The sequence below is a fragment of the Scomber japonicus genome, chromosome 9, assembly GCF_027409825.1.
Source record: "Scomber japonicus isolate fScoJap1 chromosome 9, fScoJap1.pri, whole genome shotgun sequence".
NCBI lineage: Eukaryota > Metazoa > Chordata > Actinopteri > Scombriformes > Scombridae > Scomber > Scomber japonicus.
In genome coordinates, this window is record NC_070586.1 from 17,822,790 (window position 1) to 17,842,219 (window position 19,430).

Below are 19,430 nucleotides of genomic sequence, written 5' to 3' on the forward strand. Positions count from 1 at the left end.
ACAAAAGCCATCCAAGGAGAGTGCGGCTCATATTATTTGACAATTCGTTTATGAAAGCCCATCCTGTGGGATATTGCCCCGCCATTGCTATTCAAAAGCACAAAGCAAGACGCTGCTTATCACCTGCCCCATTCCTCTCTCAACTTAACGCATATTTGAGAGTTGCAAAAAGCAAACAAGGACAACATAGTATCAACGCCATGTCTTTTTGACAATCCAGTGTCTTTACAGCTACCTCATATATCTCACTTCTGTGCTTCTTACACCAATGACTCACAAAGAGTTCAGCTGAAATGCTCCAGTAAAAAACAGATACACAAATGGTTACAGCCACAGCACAACTAAAGCGTTCATTTTTTTTTTCTAAAATAGCTATTTCCATTTAATGATGGATTGCTTTTTAAGAAGGAAACATTCTACAATCTATAACTGCCATTACAACCCGTCATGATAAAAGAAAGCATTTCCCATAAGCTGTGTACAATTCACTATATAGGGAAGAACATAAAGTAGTTAGAGGTGTGTGTTACATCTCACAGTGTGATTTTAAAGGTGTTCTTATGCTGTTCAGTTCAGTAATGTAACACATATGTGGATTATTGAGCATTACACAACATCCATCACATGCATAAGCCACTGGCCTCTGGGAATCACTGGACATACAGTATGTACACTGGATGAATAATATCAACTGACATCTACCAGCCTAGTGGGAACAGGCTTGACACACATGTTTACACCCATTTCAATATGTATGCCCTTGAGTTACATCCACTTGGATCCATCATCTCGATGTTACAGCTAAGGGCAATATCATCCACAGTTAAAGGGAAACTTGGGTATTTTACAACATGGACTCTATTTTCCCATCATTTCTGCTCCAAGTGACTAAAAGGGCCAACCATTTTTGAAATTGGTCCAGTATAGAGCAAGAGCATTTTCAGCCAGCAGCCACTGAACAGGCTGCAATGCAATCCAAGGAAATCAACTAGAAATACAGCAATGACTTTGAAAATCTTTAGACAAAGTTACATTTTACGTACTCAACACAACAGACTCCTCATGGCACGCCTCTTCTCTGTGGCTTGTGGCTATTTTCAATAACTCAACTGTCATGACATTTCAGGTCTTCTCCTTGTTGAACTTTCTGTACTATCATCCTGTTTGGTGGCAATAAGAACCCATTATTCAATAATATCACTTTCAATTGTACAAATTAGTTCAGATATGGCCTATTAAGTACTCATAACTTGTGGTGCCTGCTCTATTTTCAAAATGTATGTCTATTGGGATTAATATTCACCTCTCACTTTAGTCCCTCTACGTTTCCATCATATGAGAAGTAGAAAAGAATATTCTGATTCAAAATGTGAAGTGTCATTTACATTTGTTATTTTTCTTATTCAACATTATTATTTTTACAGTGAAAAGGTAGCAGGCAATGAGCATTTTCCCCTCACCAATTTCTCTCCTGCTCACTTTCTCCACTCTTTCTCAATATGCTTCAAAAATTGACCCAATTTCATCCTCCTCCTCCTCCTTGAATACAGCCTCAACATTCTTTTTATTGCTCCATATCTTCTTCAAATGTAATCCCTCCTCCTGTCATCAGCACCCTTTGTTTTCTTTGATCAATCCTTTAATAGTCTCACAGGTCCTCCACGGCCTACCGATTTATCTCCCCTTCTTTCTCTAACTATCTGTATAGCTGTGTGTCGGGTGAAGTGGTAGCGTTCTCAACACAGGCCTCAGAAAGATGGTCAGTAAAACAAAGAGCTGGTCTATGTACTGGAGTTAGTATATCATCACCTGTGATGATGTTGTAACCAGCTGCTGGGACTACAGGAGTGCACACACGTCAAGGAGATGGACTCAAACACACACACACACACACACTCATGTAAACGTACTTATCAATACATTTTGTCCATATTAATTGAGTTACAGAAACTGAAGGGTAAAATTGTGACTTTAAAAAATAAGGAGATATTTAACTGTCCAATGGAGACTCTGTTAAAAGTAACATGTTTGATATGTTTATGTTTACTATTATGTATGACAAAGAAAAGCTTAATTTCATTGATTAATTTGATCATCAAAATCACTGTCCATCGATTCAACACAGCTCTATTTAATAACAACATTTAATAACCATTATCCATGTTTTAAAGTCTCAAGTTTTGGTTTGGTAAATAAAAAAAGTGAAAGTCTTAGGATCCTCAATAGCTTTAATTGCTACTGTTTAGCCTTTGAACAGTCAGGTGGGAGATTTGGGATGATCAACAGAGTCTTCCTACAAGACAAAGACCATACTCACATGTGTATCGGTGTATACAAATAACTAAAATGAAACATTCATAGAGTCAGAGAGACTCATGTGCATCTTACAGTCACATAGAACAAACACTGACTAAGGAGCTAAGTGTTGCATTGTTTTGTGTCACTACTTCACAGCGTCTGATGTGTGCACACACGCTGGCCTCCGAACCAGCTATGTTGTGAGAGGTGAGAGAGAGCGCTGCATGGACCATTTAGCGTCAAAGTCATCAGTGCATCATTTAAAATCTGCAGTTCAAGGGGGCTCAGACTGCCTTTGTTCCTCGTACTGCCTAAGGGCATACATTTTGGCGTAGAGGATTCCTCTGCACAACATCCAACTACTTAGTCTCAGTCACTGCTTCTGATGTACAATGGTCTGTCTCCGTCAGGGTCGGGTTATACTGGGAACTACTTTGAACATGTTGTCTGACAACATCAATAGGCAAAATGTTTATAGTTGTTTCAAAAGGCCACACTTAACGGCAGGGTGAAAGGCTGGAAATCACAGCATGATAGAGGTGATACATATTTTTAAAATATGGGGAGAGCAGTGCACACTTTCAGACAGTCTTTTCTAGAAGGCATGCATAGTGTTGTACTTAGTTGCACATCCAAAAAGTGCCAGAAATAGCTGTGTAACAAATGACAGAAGACAGCTTGAGAAAGAAGTTTAAGCCCTGTTTACTTTCTCACCTCCATGCCTGGCCAAACACTGCATGAGGTGGATGTGTATGTCTGATTGTTGGTTTCCAAAAGTTACAGAAACTCCCAATTCCCAAATCGGAAAGGTGTGGGGACAGAGCATTTCTAAAGCAGTAAAACCAACCAATAAGCTGTTCTAATGGAGTATACTGACACTTTCAATTTCTTTTTCCCTCTGTGTGGCCTCTGTCTTCTCTCTCTTGGTCTGTTTGATCATCTCATTCACAAAAACCCCTTCCTCCTCTCAACTGTCTTTTTGCCAAAGTCTAGAAAAATTAGGATTTGCTCTAATTCACAGCGCCTTTGAAAGGGACGTTGACTTGCCACACACTAACAAATCTATTCCTAAACACATCAATCATGTGCAAGCCATGCATGAAAACAGACATAAATGCATGCGCAGACAATGCTGCACTTGAAATGTCTCACACAGCAGCTAAACAGCATCTCCTACAGGCAAAATATGAGAGTGCAAAACCTGCAACTTTCTAGACAATTGTAACATTCATCTATTCATGTTAAAAGAGTTTTGCAGAAAAAAGGGAGAGACACGCAAATAAGAAACATGACAAAGACAGAGTGCAGAACACAAGAAAAGGAAGAAGACAAACAACTAAAGTAGCAAAGTTCAGCACAGAGCAAAAGTCTTATTTTTCTTTACTTGATGATCTAATGTGACGGTCTTGTATTCTGGTATTATTAAGTACTGCTTCATGTTAAAAACAAAAACCAGACACGCATAGTGTCCAAAAATAAGGAGCAAGGAGATGAAAAACAAGGCTGTTAAAATGTTAAGCTGAGAGTGATGACAACACAAGTGGCAAATCACTGAAACTGTAGACTTACATCCTGGAAAAGCCGTCTGTCCTGTGCCAGACGCTTGGACGCAAGGGTTTTGGTAACATGATAGAAAGTTAGCAGCGCTCTGTGTTGCTGCAGGCCATCTTGACCCTTCACGGATTCGAGCAGAATGGGGATGAGCTCTGGCCATTGCCTGGGGCAATCCAGACGGGCTACCTTGGCTATCAGCACTGCAATCTGGGTCGCTATCTGTCAGAAAAACAGAGACAAAAATGACCAGAGGAAAAACAGAAACACAGCAGAAAATGGTTTTGCCAAAGCAACGTGATGAGAATTTTACTACATCTCCAACATCTTAAGCACCCAAAAATATAGTAGAGTATATTAATATATCATTTAAAATAAATAATGTGGACCAATGGAACACTAAATATCAAATCAATCAGATATCAATCAGTCACATGGATTAGGTTGATATTCACAAGTGCTTCTACAAGTGTAGGCTTTACACTGGGACCAATTTATGTCTGAACTGTGTGTCACATGACATTACCACACCTTCGCTTTAATGAAAAGTCAAAATATGTCTTTGACACTACACAAAAGCGCACAAGTCTACACATTTCTTTGAAATTTACTAGGGGCGAGACAGCTCATCATTTAAGAAACCTGGGAGGTCAAGTGTCCACACGTAGAAGGACACTATAAACTTTTACAGCTAATGGACACTGCAATACAAATGATTGAACATCACCTTAAACAGCTGAGTTAATTCACAGGATACAGCATATACTGAGTTTGATTTGACAGCTGTGATACACACTCTTAGTGTAATTAACTTTTTGTAGTTCTGTAGTAAATATATTAACATAAACATCTTATTATGTCAGAAGGTGTTATTTATTTGTATATGTTGTGTTCATTTATAAAAGGCAGCAAATTGGCAACCTGTCCAATTTTCACTACTCTCTATAACACAGAATCAGTCCCAAATATAATCATTTATTTAGTGTAATGTCTATAGAATGCTTTGATAAACAAACCTTTATTTAGCGATTTAATTTAACCAAGTGGTAAATAAACGGCGTGCATGCAAATGTATCTTTCAAGGATCAATAATTACGGTACTAACTTTTCAAAGAAAGTTAAACGATGACAAAAAAATGACTATGATTATAGAACTTATCCATGTAAACGGCCCACACAACTCTGAACACCCACACTAATATGCAAAAACATGTACAACCCTTTCTGGAGTTTTTATTCGACAAAGAGAGGCTGTGACTGGTGAGACATATGGTGTTTAATGGCATTCACTGCTTGCCATACGGACCCTATCAGTCCTGACGATCGAGGGCTGTCCCTCAGGGATATACAAGCTGTAAAAACCAGGATAGATGGCCAACATTCAGGGCCACCTCCCATGTCCCGCCAGACAGACATATTACACACCCCTTGATTCCTGAGTTATTTGCTTATTGCAGCGTTCCCCTGAGAACTGTAGAAGTGCAACTATCAAAGTGCTGAGAAGGTTAAGGGGCTCAAGTGGTGAGGTCTTCAGGGAAAAGCTGAGCTTTCAGGCATTTCTTGAATGCACCAAGGGAGTCAGCAGACCATATGGAGCTGGGTAGGTCATTCCACCATTGCACAAACCACTAACCATCAATTGCAGACTGAAAAGGACTGATGGGGACATATAGCCTGATGACTGACTCAATGTAAGAGGGGGGGCATTGCATTTGTTGCCTTGAAGGAAGGCATCAAAGCTTTGAACTTGATGAAAGCCGCCACCAAGAGCCAGTGGAGGAAGACGAACAGAGGTGTGACATGAGCTTGTTTATACTAGTTGACAGACATGCCGTTGCATCCTGAACTCTCTCTCAAGGGTTAACAGTGCTGGTAGTCCAACCAGGAGCGACCTGCAGTTTTGAGATGATCAGCATTCTAAGAGTTGCACTCACACTCAGAGAAGGACAGCCGAATCCTCCTGATGTTATAAAAAGGGAAACTGCATGACCGGGGGATTATCGCAGTGTTTTGTGAAGGTCAGCTGGTCATCTAGTATAACCCCAAAGTTTGTGTTGAGTAACTTATTTCAGTATCGAAATAATCTCCATTTTCACAATAAAAGTAATTTGTTATTTCTTAAGGTGCCCTGTGGAGTTCTCATATAAAACAAACAAAACGTTTTCATTCAGTGTTTCTCACCAGAAGTCATTTAGTGTATCCTTAAGGGCTAACAATCAAACTAAAGTATTGATTACATTTCCTTATTCATATAGAACTTGCAGAGCCTTTATTTAATATCTTAAATCGTGCATTGTTTTCCCTCTAAGAAAAATCCCCTTTGCTACAGGGACATAGTGTATCTTCATTACCATAATTGCCATTGTCTTCCTACTGACTCAGACAGTTAACAGGGATTTTTTTCCTATAGTGTTGCATTTTTATCACCTAAAAACAACAAATAAAAGTCTGCTTCGTCGTATTTAGTCTGTGATAAAGTCTGTTTGTGTAAATGGAGCAGCTGGTCTGATGAAGCTAATTCTTGATATCCTGAAAATCACAACAATTTTATGCCAACAGGGGGTTTGAAATTGTATAAAACACTGCCAGTGTATACCTGGCGGCTGTGAGTATGTGTAGAAATAAAGTATAACACAAATGTAAGTTCCTCTCAGACTTCATCACTCCACTTCATCCTATGCATTACCACCCTTTAGATTTTTGTATCCATCTTAAAATTTTCAGACAGTCAATGAAGTATGAAACTGAACTTGCAGAGCCATGAAACTTGCTGAAAATTGGTAATCTATCATGTTACCGTCTATTTGTTTTATGTTGTGACGTTGCATAGCAGTGCAGTGCACACTTTCATTCTTTTATATTTATAATGCAACTTTGATCGTGATAATTGCAGACATGGCATTCATTATGAATTATGATAAATAACCAATCTCAAGCAAATTTCTGCCTGTATATTTTCATACACTAGAGCAAAACATTTTTTTTAAAAGTCATGTTAATTGTGTGTGAGGAAAAAAAACACTGGTATGCAAAAATATACAGTTAATATGAGTCAAGTCAATTTCCTTGTATATGTAGTACATGTTATGTGTACCAAACTTTTAAAAACTGGCAAAATCAGTGAGTTAGATTGGACCTGTGTATAATGATATAAATTAATTAAACACCACTAACCTGATTGACAGGCTCATTGAAGTTTGTGATGAGGCCAGCACGCAATGACGTCTTCTCCTCCTCTGACAAAGCACTGCAAAGAAAACAACCAAAAAGATGTTCAGAAGAAGTAAAGAGACAAGAACAGTGCAGTTTCCATTTAGTATATCTTTATTAAATTGTTTTTGAAACTTGCTAAACACAAAGCAAGAGAAAGAAATAAAAGGAGACAATTCTTACAAAAAATAAAAAAACGGTGTTAAACCATGGACGTTCTTACGGTAAGATGGGAGTACTAAGTAGTTTATATCCTAAGAGACTCCTTATAATTTCACATTAAATTCTAGACATGCAAACCACAAACCTTAATATGGTGAAGATATGAATATGACATCAATCTGCCAAGCTGTTATGGGATCAATTAAATCCCTGTATAACCCTCGATACAGCACAAAACGAGCCAGCTGCCTGAATTAATCAGTAAGCTTTGGATAAACCTGCAGCTTTCCTCTAACTCAGATCCTACAGTCTGCAACATGAGTATACACTAGGTTTTTTGCAAACATAGTAGGGGTTTTGTGCACAAGAGTGACAGAGTGGATCTGTATAAAGAAAAAAATAATATGCTTCAAACTGCAGCTGAAGCTAAACATAGTGGAAGAGCTGTAACCTTGGACAGAGGGAGGGGAGACATGGGGGAAGACAAATTATTTAAGGGGAAGACGGTGAATTAGTGAAACTAGACTTTTAACACGTATTTTGGAAATCTGGGAATTGAGGTAATTTAAAGAAATATGGGATGAGTGATTCAAAATATATATAGCGAGTCTTCATTTTCCGAAGACTGATTTTTAATTTTGATTTTGCATCTGTATATGTTCTGATGGGCCATTTTTTGACAAAAAAAAACACAAATAGTAGTATCACCTACTTTTCTGTTTTAAGATAAACATGATATTATACTTTATTGATCACTAAAAGGGAAATGGTGTATGGTAGGTATTAAATTCATTATGTATGTGTATTGCACCAAAATTAATTCCCATCTCATAATATCATCATGAGAGTGAGTTTGTCAAGTTTAAAAAAATCAATTGACCTTTTGGCTTGGCAGAAGAAAACGCCACAGTACCCCAATAAGTCACTCCAGTGTGCCAGCATGCACAATATCAGGGCTATGAAACTGGCAATCATAAATGTTTTATGTTATTAATTACACATTTGATTTTTCTGATATGGCTGTCATTAAAAAGGTCTATTTGGCCAGTATCTCCTATTTCTCTATAAATGGACTATCTATCTACCCTAGAGAGATAGACAGGTAGTCATCTGATAACACTGAGACTAAAGAGAAGGCCTTGCTGTTTGATTGTTGCTCATAGAGGGACTGATGGAAAATCTCATGTAAACCAGTGAGGCTGGATATTTATCAAAATATGTGCACATTTTGGCGCACGGATGGTTGAGTGGTTAGAGCGCATGCCATATACGCAGCCGACCCCGGTTCAAATCCCGATGGGAGGTCCTTTGCTGCATGTCACCCCCCCTCTCTCTCCCATGTTTCCTGTCTGTCTACTGCTTAATAAAAGGTGTCTATGCCGACAAAATCTTTTTTTTTTTTTAAAGTGCACATTTTATTTTACTTTACTTTATTTTTAGACACATTTTGTCATAACATCTGCTGTGCGTTATACAAGAAACAACATTCTACGTATCCAAATGGACAAATTCAACATACATTCTGATGATTTTAACAATATTTCAGAAAAGTACTTAATGATTTATTTTAACAAAAAAAAAAACAATCCATGAAATCAGTTGTAATACATTACTGTGAATCACAGTAATTACAGAATAACATTGCCTACACTTTATATGGTGACACCACATGCACTGTGCTGTCTCACATAGTACTCAGTTCTTTGATTAATGGCAATGGTCCAGAGTTAATCACATAAATATGCCAACGACCAGAACCCTTTGCGCAGCACTCTTACCAAAGCTGTTTTGCTCTTGTCAGTAGTTCAGTTAACTGAATAACATTTGTTAGAGGAAGAAGAAAAGGAGTGAATAAAAATTGCCCACAGAGTGCTGTTATATGGCTTCTGTCCTGTGGATTTAACAGCAAATGTTCAATTCAAATCCAACAAAAGCCAAACAGTTATGTACCCAAGACAGATCTTAGCTTCGAATGCTCAAACCCAATATACCGACAGAGAAAAGAGACATAAAAGAATAAACTGAAAATAAAATCAGTGTAACATTGATATGAATAATCAGGGTGGAAGTTAAAAAAAGAGAAAGAACTAAACTTGGAAAGGTGGTGAGGAGAAAACTGCAAACATAAGCTATAAGTGTTTAAACAATGGGAAAAATGAAGGCACCAAAAAATGCTACTACAAATCTGTGACAAAAACAGATCAAATTGAATGACAAAGCATCAATAACAGGCTGAGAGATAAAGACTGATGAATAGCAACAGAGCACGGGTGAACGAGACACTGAAGGAGAGAACAAGGATGAGCGGTGAAAGGGAGAAGACAAAAAGAAACGCAGAGAGCCTGAGATGGAAAAGTGAGAGGAAAGCTGACAGCAACAGGGATCAAGAACGACAAACAGGCACTTACTGAGGCGCTACTCTCCTCCAGTATCTGTCGATGCCATTTTTGAAGTAGAGCACAGCAAGCCACCTAACGTTCACATCCAGCATGTGGTTATTGAAGATATTCTATGAAAAAGAAAAAAATATCTTTGCTTGAGTAGCATGATTATTATTCACTCCTGGCAATTTAAGAACAATGTAATGATGTGTGACTGTTCAAACAATATTTAAGCCAAGAATAAGAATAACAACTTAGATTTCCAAGGTTTTCCCAACTAAAATACAGGACGAGTTGACTTTATGATTATGAGTGTCCAAGTTGTAACTCATGTAGTGTGTATACGACATTTCTGAGCCATAAAATGTTGCCATAACAGTGCTCTCAAAGTCATTCTCCTTCTCACTGCAAAGGCAGGAGCTCCATAAAAAACACACAGTAGTATGAGAAATTGGAATCTTAGCTCTGGTATTTTCAGATTTAGGAGGTGTAAGACCAAATATGAGAAATAGGGTTTAAATTAAATCTTTGCTTTAATACAGACAAAACATCCCTCCATTCTGTTAAAGGAACAGAAGACATTAGCAGAGCTGGACAGTGTAATTTACTTAAATATGCAAGTAAAAGTCTGCCCAATGTCACTAAACTATCAGGTGATTCAGTACAACTGGAACGTAGCTGGCCTAATATTTGATTTATTGATGCTGTCCCTCCCGTACCATCTTTGTAGTAATGTACAGATAAATAATTCTCCTAAATTAAACCAGACAGAGCACATTGTGCACTTTTGGCAGATCAATTTGTGCCATGCCATCTAAGGCAGCTACACAAAAACAAAAATGTTACCAGGAACATCATCTACTGCTATGTCAAAGCCAGACAAAAATGTCATGTTTCACTTACCGTATGTACTATATAGCAAATGCAATGGGAATGATAAAAGATCAGATTTATAGTAAATGTGTTTACTGTAATGAAATAATGGAGGTCAATGGCTTTGGTAGACAGTATTTGTTAGTATTTGTCATCAATTCATTGCTGCTTTTGACCTTTTTGTGGAACTAGTTTTTTGTCTAGATTTATCCTTTGATGATTACAATAAAATGTGCTTTCCCCATCTTCACCTGGAATCTACTGCAGTGGAACATTACTTAGCTCTGGCAAATTAATTTATTGCACCGTCAACATTTCGATCACATTCGGTCTTAACCCTTGAGAGACCATGTATTGTTGAAATATCTGTGAATAAATGAGAAGTATTCAGCAGAGCTTTGAGTATTCCTTTAACACATCAAATCCCCAGCTGTTCACTTTCTTACCGTTTTCCTACCACTCACAATCCTATGCTCTGTTGCTTTGATTACAGTTATTGTGTAAATTTGCATACACCCTCAAAGCTGCTATTGTTAGGTAGATATATTCCCCTTCTATTACTAAGTAATCTACAAAGACAGACTCCTCTATCACGGTTTCAATTAAGTTAAAAACTCAAAACTTACAGTGCATTAAAATTTGACAAACCCAATGGCACCCTGCTTTTCTGGAAAATCATCACATTCATTAAGATTTCAACTAATTAAAATTCAAATAGTTTTAACTTCTTTGGATTTATTCTCATTATTTACCAGAAGAACAGAGTAGAAGCCTGGCTGCGTCTCCCACTGTCGGAGCTGCTCCTCTGCAGGCTTCAGCACAGCTGTGTCCTGACTGGTAGCTTGGGTTAAGGCCTGCAGCACCACTGAGCTGGCACTGTCCATATCCATAGCTGGATATATCTAGAGAGAAACACAAGGCGGGAGAGGGAACAGAAAGAAACACACAAGAGAAGAGTTTTATTGCTTTTGTGAAAAGTTCTGGAGTTCAATCTATCAGGAGAAAAAAACACTTCTAAAATAGTTGCACCATGGGGAAAAAATAGTATAATAAAGCTGAGGCACTCAATTACATCTACAAAAAAAGTCAGAACAAGGGTTGTTCTTTTTTGCTCTGGCTTTATCCCTTTATCCCCGATTTTTACTGTAGATCAAGCAGCGCTGAAATCACTGTCAGCCACAGTGAGAAAGAAACAAATCCTTCTGAATAAAAGAAAGCTAACCTGATAGAAATACTGGCAGTCATCTCTACCACTCAAGAACTGTTATCTGTCCCAGATAGTATTCAAGCGCCCCAGCTTCACTGGTCCAAAAGGTGTTTTTCACTTTCAAAAGAAGTACCTGAGTCAGTCGTCTCTGTGCCTCAAAAAAAGTGATTCTCAGATAGAATAATAAACTATCGCCTAACCAGACCTACTTTGGATCATGAATCCTTTCTTATAGAGGTCATATTTCACATTTCCCGAGGCACTTGTCAATAATAGAAAAACAGCAGGGTTGTTTATTTCTCCCCCACAAAAACAAAACAAAACAAAAAAAAAACCCAGCTTTGAGCACATTCCCAATTAAAAGAAACAAAAAGCTTTGAAAACTACAAAAGACATATTGTTTATGTCAGCTAATGGTGTCAAGATTCTGCAGGCAGGAACTTGGAGAGGCATTTCATTCCAGATACGTACAAACTATGTTCAAAGCACGAAAAGAAAACACAATCTTTTTACAAAGCAGCCAGATTATTTTAGTAAGCCAAGAGTTCTCCTGAGCAACTGAGTGTCAGCAGGGAGAGACTGGCAGAGCTAGTGTAGTGGAGCTGAGCTTTCAATAGTGAGCTTCAACATGTGTGGGAGGGGGAGACTAAGCAACACTGCCATCTACTGTTCAGTGCCAAATACTTGTGTTTCTATAATTGCATCTGCATTCTGGCCGTCTCAATATAGTAATAGTACCTTGGCCACAAATATTGTTACATAATGACACTGATTGTTTTAATAAACAATCCATGAATTATTAATTCCAAAACAAATCTATTGAGAAGACTCTATATAAAAAGGTACTGTCCTGTTATTAGAGGAGCAGTACTAGTCAACTCTTAATGAGATTAATGAAGTGTTTAAATCACTGGTGGCCTACTCTTGTACACTGTGAGGGAGCCTCCAAAGGGATAATTACCCCAATAAAACAACAGCAGACAGAAACGCCACCTGCAACCTGGAATGCAGGTCAATTTAATTTTTTGAAGTGTTCCTATTTTTATGCATGTAAACAAATCTTAGTTTCAAAACATTGAGCTTTAATTTCATTCCATCTGTACAGACTGGAGCATGATGTTTTTCCGTGCTCAGTGTGAACATGTGGTACAGCCAATTAGAGATGTTCTGATACCGTTTTTTCCCTCCCGATACCGATTCCGATACTTGTACTGTGCTGTGGGTATCGGTCGATACAGAGTACCGATACCGATACCAATGTGTTAAAAACTAATAATAAATCATACTACGCCTGTATGACTGTGATATGATTATCATTGTGGTAAGGCCTGGCTCAGGTTAAACCCTTTGTAAAACATGAATGAATACAGCAAATAGAAGCCATTTATTTCTAAATAGAACAATATAAAACAGTAGTGCAACAGCAACTTAACTAAATAGATATAGGAATAATTATTTTAATGAAAGTGCAGCCACAATATTGTAAAATAAAAGAACGCATTTAAATTCAAATTCCCCTATTTGACTATATTTGGCATTGATCCAGAATGAATGAATTAACCAACAGATGTAAAAGATAATTGTATAGAGAAGATGGGCAGACCATGACATGGGAGTTCAATTGTCATCCTTCTGAACGGTGCCCATTTTGTTGTTTTCCATCCCTTCTTGGTTCTGTGACCACATTGTATTATAGTATTAGTTTCAAACTCATAGCAGACAATGTGTATTAGTAATTTACAAATGAGACAATGTTCAGTGATAGCAGGTCTATACTTGTCCACAGAATTGAATGACAGCAGCTAATCTGGCAAAACATCTCTGGGTTTTATGAGTATTTTGGCACAAAGCTGTGGGTGGAATTTGGACTGGCTCTCTTCAAACCTCAGAATGAGCAAAACACCAAGATCAGTTTTCAAACCAAACTTTACAGGTAGGTAGGGCTGCCTGCTGAAACCCAAAGCTGAATTGGAACAGATTCTACAATTCTAAGAAACTGGGGTCTTTTCATGGTCAGTTATTTTATCTGTACCTTTTTTTACTTTATCTATACTTTACTTCTGGCTCCTCTGCTCTCAGTGTTAGTGTCCAAAGGCAGGGCTCAACTATTTCTCACTCTCTCACTCACACACAGACTCACACACTCACACACTCACTCACAGAAAAGCCGATGGAGGTGGAGACAATGAACCAGGTGAGCTGAAAGACAGTGTTTTACTCGAGCTGATGGCAATAAAACTTGTTACTTTAAGTGCAATAAAATGCCAATAGTTTATCAAACCAACAAGCATACACAATACACATAGAAATGCAGTATTGCTTTGTAAACATTACTTGCAACTCGAGAAACAATATGTAGTTATATTTGACATATAAATCAAATCTAGTCCTGTTATGATATTTATTCTCTTTTTAAAATAATATAAATGTTTAAAAAACAATTAGTAATGAGAACGAACCAATAAGGAGAATCAATAAGAGTAATAGTGTTGATAAAATCCTAACAACATCCATCCTTATAAGTGGGATAAACTTAAACTAAAATGTCACTCCATTAAAGCAACTCTTACCTTTCTTGAATTTCACACAGCACTTTGAAAAAACTTGAACAGCAACAACCCCTCCTCTCTCCTATGTCCCACCCCCGCACCTTCGATCTTGACCTTCGAAATCAAAGGAGGAATCGAGGATGTAGCCACGTCCCACAGGCGAGTCAAGAGGGAAAAAACACACACGTGTTGAAATGCAGCGAGTCAACATTACCTCCTCTAACCTGAACCTAAAGCCGGTAAAAAGACACCATGGCAACCGCTGATAGAGGAGACACATCAACCAAACTCGAACTGGTTGACGGTTTGGGGGGGGGGGGGTTGGTTTAATAAGCAGCAACACTGAGCTATCAGGACGCTTTGCTCTCACACGCACTGCATTGACAGTTACACAATCACACCCAAAAAAAAGGGATTGAGAATCGAATCGCATCGTGACCTTAAAATCAAAATCAAATTCAATCGAGGATTTGGAGAACAACAATGTGACCATCCACACTTATAAACGCTAACATCTTTGCCAAGCATTCAAACAGTGTCTGCAGCTAATGAAAATTGATTATTGATGACCTGTTACTGCTGTATGTTGTACGGAGAAATAAAAAAGAAAACCAGAAAGGTTCACAGTCGGGTGGTGATTCAGTGTGTTATTCAGAAGTATTTCAGACAGTAGTTGCTGTGATGTTTCAGTATTTACAGACCAATAGAGACAGACTGACTGACCCGACCGACAGCAGCAGATGTTGAAGCGTGATGTACAGAAGTGCACCGCTGTGGCAGTAACACACAGTATGAACACAGATCGTAAGTCTTTGAGATCCGCTAACTTTGTTGTTTTTCAAATTATAATATGGAACAAAAGTTCCAGCATCTTTGTAATAATAAGGACCTCTCTATAGAAATCACCTCTGGGTGTCATCCTGCGCCAATTTAAAGTGTGTCAGTCCGTGATGAGAGAGAGAGAGAGTCATCAGTCAGTTTCCAAAATAAAAAGTTATACTTGCAGGTTTTGAAGTTTTACCATAAAAGTCAGGCTGGGTGTAGACTTCATCATGCTGTATGGTTTATGGGAAGTATTTTGATTGGCTGTTAGTGTTTATCTGAAAGTGATCCCAATGATATTGTTCACTGTTGTCATTGTCATTATAGTTGTATGTGGTGTGAACTCCACCATCCACTGGAGTTAGAATAATTTTTAAAACTATACATTTATAGTTATCGTCATAGTTAATGTTCTTGGTTTGGATGGGCCTTCATTAACAACATTAGCAATGGCTCTGTTCTATTCAAGTGTGTCAGTAAGCCATGCCAGCGTGACAAAAAGTCAGCATGCATGCAAAAGTCAGAATTTAGCCATTATTCATTTTATTATTTACACCTGTGCTTTTGCCTGATATCGACTGCCCTGCCTAATTAAAAGTGCAACGTTCCCACACCTGTGCACCTGTTCAGCCTGTTTCATAGCTTACTTTGACAAGGCCAGCAACTCTTAGTAGCACCTGTGCTCACAATTCACAACATGAAACTTGGTCATTGACAGTCTGCTATTTTCAAAGTCGTAGAGCAAATATGCTTAATTTTGTAATAGGGAGCTTAGTAACATACAAGGCACCGTTGACACAGACCGTTCAGTGATGTTGTTATGTAGCTAAACCTGCAACAAACGCTAGCCTGCTTACTGTGTTTTGCATATGCCATAGCCTCTGCCACCACCGCTAGCATAGCTGTCAAATAGCTGGCAGAGTGAACCACTAAGCTATGAAACACTGAATATGGATAACGTTAGAGCTACCAATTATTAAAACGTTTTTCAACACTGAGATGTGTTTGACTAAAGCAAAGTTATCCCGTACCTGGGCCTTTTTTACAATATCAGTATCAGTATATGCGTGCGACATGCTTCAATCACAGCAAACGCTGCTTGTATACAGATTACAACGTCAGGACACTATCACATCTGCTGTGGGACGTATGAAGTGGGTTCGTTTATGTTTGAAGCACAATGAACACCCCCCAAAAAAAGAAAAAAACAAGCTCAATGGTAGAGGTCCCAGAAGGTAGCGGCCACTGCATCATCACATTGAAGTTATTGTGATTCTCACCTGAGTCTCATTTGCAGAGGAGGTCAGGTTTTCTTAGTGGCCCCCTCTTTGGGTGTCACCGAGTATGAAAGCAAAGCAAATGCCCTAGTAACTAATGAACAGCGACACTTAACTGAACAACCATACATACCCTAAAACACTAAAGCTAACTTTTGGGCTAGCTAGCAAGCTAAACTTATTCAATGCCGAAACGAAGGGCCGACAATGTCAGCGATGCAGAATAACGTCTCTCCCTTCGCAAATAAGCAAATAATTGCACAAGAGGGATATACAACCGGACTCACCTGAAAGAATGACGAAGGGAGGGGGGACCAGAGTCTGTGCTTGTAACAGTGGTTGGTAAAGCTCTGCCTGTGGTAAATGTGATGGGAGATGATGGAAACACACGCTTGTAGGAATGGCGCGAGCAACACAGCAGGCGCAGGCTGATGACGTATGAGTCTCCTCTCCTCCCTCCCACTTCATCTCTCCCTCTTTTCATGTTTGTAAAGAGTCCATGGAGCCACAATGACTGTATTTCTCTCACAAACTTAAAAAGACTAAAATTATATTAAATGTGTGGCTCCAAAAAAGGCAAGGCAAGGCAGCTTTATTTATATAGCGCAGGCATTTCATACCCAGGGCAACTCAATGTGCTTTAGGCTACATAAAAACAATCATTTGGCAGTAAGAATTGAAAACAAATCAAATCTATTCAGAATGCTTTGTTTGAAGATATATTTCACTTATATGTTTTATTTATTAAGTTATTCATTTTTCTTTCTTTCTATTGGAATTATCTTAGCTTAGTTTTCTGACCTATGGCCTCAGGGTAATTCATAGAGAATTTAGTTTTTTGACCAGTTCCTCTTACTGAGCCTTAGACGTACAGTTATTATAGCCAGCTGAATCCAATGCATTTAAAATATCCACTCGGTGTGTTTGGTAGAGTCCCTTTCCCACTCTTTCTTTTCACCATGTGCTTTCAGTAAAAACATAAAATCAATTTGTCTTTCTTCTGGCCCTGTCACCATCACCATCACCATCACCACCCCTTTTATGCTGATTTTTGGTGTTGCACACAAAATTTCGTTGTGTTTTTATATGCAATGACAATAAATAAATATATAAATATCTATCTCCTTTGCTCAAGAACAGTAAGGTTGTAGTTAATTTCACACACTTTGGGTACAACAAAGACATTTGTATGTATAGTATGCTCTTGCATGACCCTAAAACCCAGCTCTGTGATTATATACGCTTAGCTCTAAGTATGGTCACTTTTTGACAAGAATATTATATGAAAAGCTAAAATAGTATCAAACAAGATGCATCTGCCATTTGTTATTATTTATGCTTTCTCATTGGCCACAATCTAGTAACAGCTAATGACAACAGTCAAGTATAATAGAAGAAGAAGCCTTAGGATGCACTGATTCTCAGAAGGATGCCCCAGCATATCCTCCACTCTGTGGAATGAGTCCAACACTCCAGCTGGGCACAGACAGAGGCACATCATCCACTTACAACTAACTGATTAAAAGCTGCTGGTTCCTCTGCAGTTTCATTTTCACCTTCATATCCAGAGACGCTGTTGTGGGAGATCGAAAAAATACATTATCAAATAACACTGACTATGAGACTAATTTTGTTTTTTTAACTTTATGTATTTGTGTTGAAGCGCAAATCTCTGCTTTGAAAATACACTTTTTTAAGAGCTTTATCTTGCAGTCTTACCTGTTTACTGTACTAATATAACACCCATTACTGACCAATGGTAAATCTAATAGTTGTATATACAGCATATACAACCATTTTCACTTTCTCTGCCCCATTGGCATATTTCTAACCATGCATGTACATTATTTGTTCAGCCTGTATAAAGTCTTTCTCTATAACCATACATGTACTTGTTGTTTATTCAGTCAGTAAAAAAATCTTAATCTGCTTGCTGGCACATACTATCAGAGTGTGTTTGTGTTATGTGTTGTTAATGTAACATAACAAAACATTTACTGATTAAATCAAGACAGTCAAGTATTGTACAGTATAGTTATTATTGATTTAGTCTACAGTCTCTGGAGTTAAGCCACAGTTTTCTTTGGTCTGTTACACTTCAGTGATGCCATATAGGTTACAGGAAGCATGGGGGGGGGGGGGTATATAGTGGGTTAAATGTGTTGTTTATCATAATTTATTTGATATGATTATTTTCTTGGCAAATTTGAAAGGAATATTTAACGTCATGTTTGTACAGATATGGTGTCATTTATTTGTTATACATCTGAGAGACACCACTGAGAGATATTATGGTTCTGACTATACTGATTGTTGGACCTATTTATGGGAGTTGCTTGTCATCTGGAAAAGGGAGCGATGTCTGTGTAATTGTATTCATGTGAGCCTGCTGCGTGTTTTGCCAGTGAAGCTTTCCTCAAAATGCAAATGTTACTGGTTGCATGGTGTACTGATGGCGGGGAAACAAAGTTTTCTGAAGCAGTCATTATGAAACAATTGCATTGAAAATTGTTCACTGTTTCAAAGCTATTGATACAGACAAAATGGGGACATCTGCTGGACAACTATTGGAATGAATTAATCAGAGATTAGACTAGACAGCACTCAAACCTCTCTTTTAATGTCTGAAGATGCTCAGATTATTAGTCTTACTGCTTTCAGTCATTTTCTTTTATTCAATACAGTCTATTATAAAAACAATACTTTTAGTGAATATGGACAAATGAGTTTAAAATGCCTGCTTCCCTACTGAAACCGATTGTATCTCCTAGAAAGTCTTTTTTTTCAAGTAATTTTTTAAGTCTCTACACATTGAGTTACAAAATGATTCTAAAGCAACTACATGGTGTCTTTGAATCACACATCATCATCATCCCACAACTTTTTAAAGACCTCCAATGCCCTGGTGGTCACACTGACTGCTTTTCATCTCTTGCATATATCATGTGGCGCCAAAGTTCTTCACTACAGCGTCATTTGACACCTGAAAGGATTTTCTTGTTTAAAAGTGCAATCTGTTCTTCTGTTCTTCTGTGTTTTGTTGTGTCAAGTTGTCAGATAGATGGATAATGTGGACTTTCTCGACATGCTACAGCTTGCG

General features: G+C 38.1%; 1 protein-coding gene across 2 annotated transcripts in view; it reads right to left on the minus strand.

The window, feature by feature from the left end:
- The window catches only part of ipo11 (importin 11), a 116,156-nt gene extending 99,426 nt beyond the window's left edge, over positions 1–16,730 (minus strand). For both annotated transcript variants that reach the window (XM_053325328.1, XM_053325329.1), the window contains exons 1-5: positions 16,618–16,730; positions 11,228–11,377; positions 9,630–9,730; positions 7,024–7,096; positions 3,868–4,071 (exon numbers count right to left, since the gene is read on the minus strand). In XM_053325328.1, the coding sequence (XP_053181303.1) occupies positions 3,868–4,071; positions 7,024–7,096; positions 9,630–9,730; positions 11,228–11,365 (516 nt within the window). In that variant the 5' untranslated portion in view covers positions 11,366–11,377; positions 16,618–16,730. The remainder of the gene's footprint in view (positions 1–3,867; positions 4,072–7,023; positions 7,097–9,629; positions 9,731–11,227; positions 11,378–16,617) is intronic.
- Between the last annotated feature and the right edge of the window lie 2,700 nt (positions 16,731–19,430).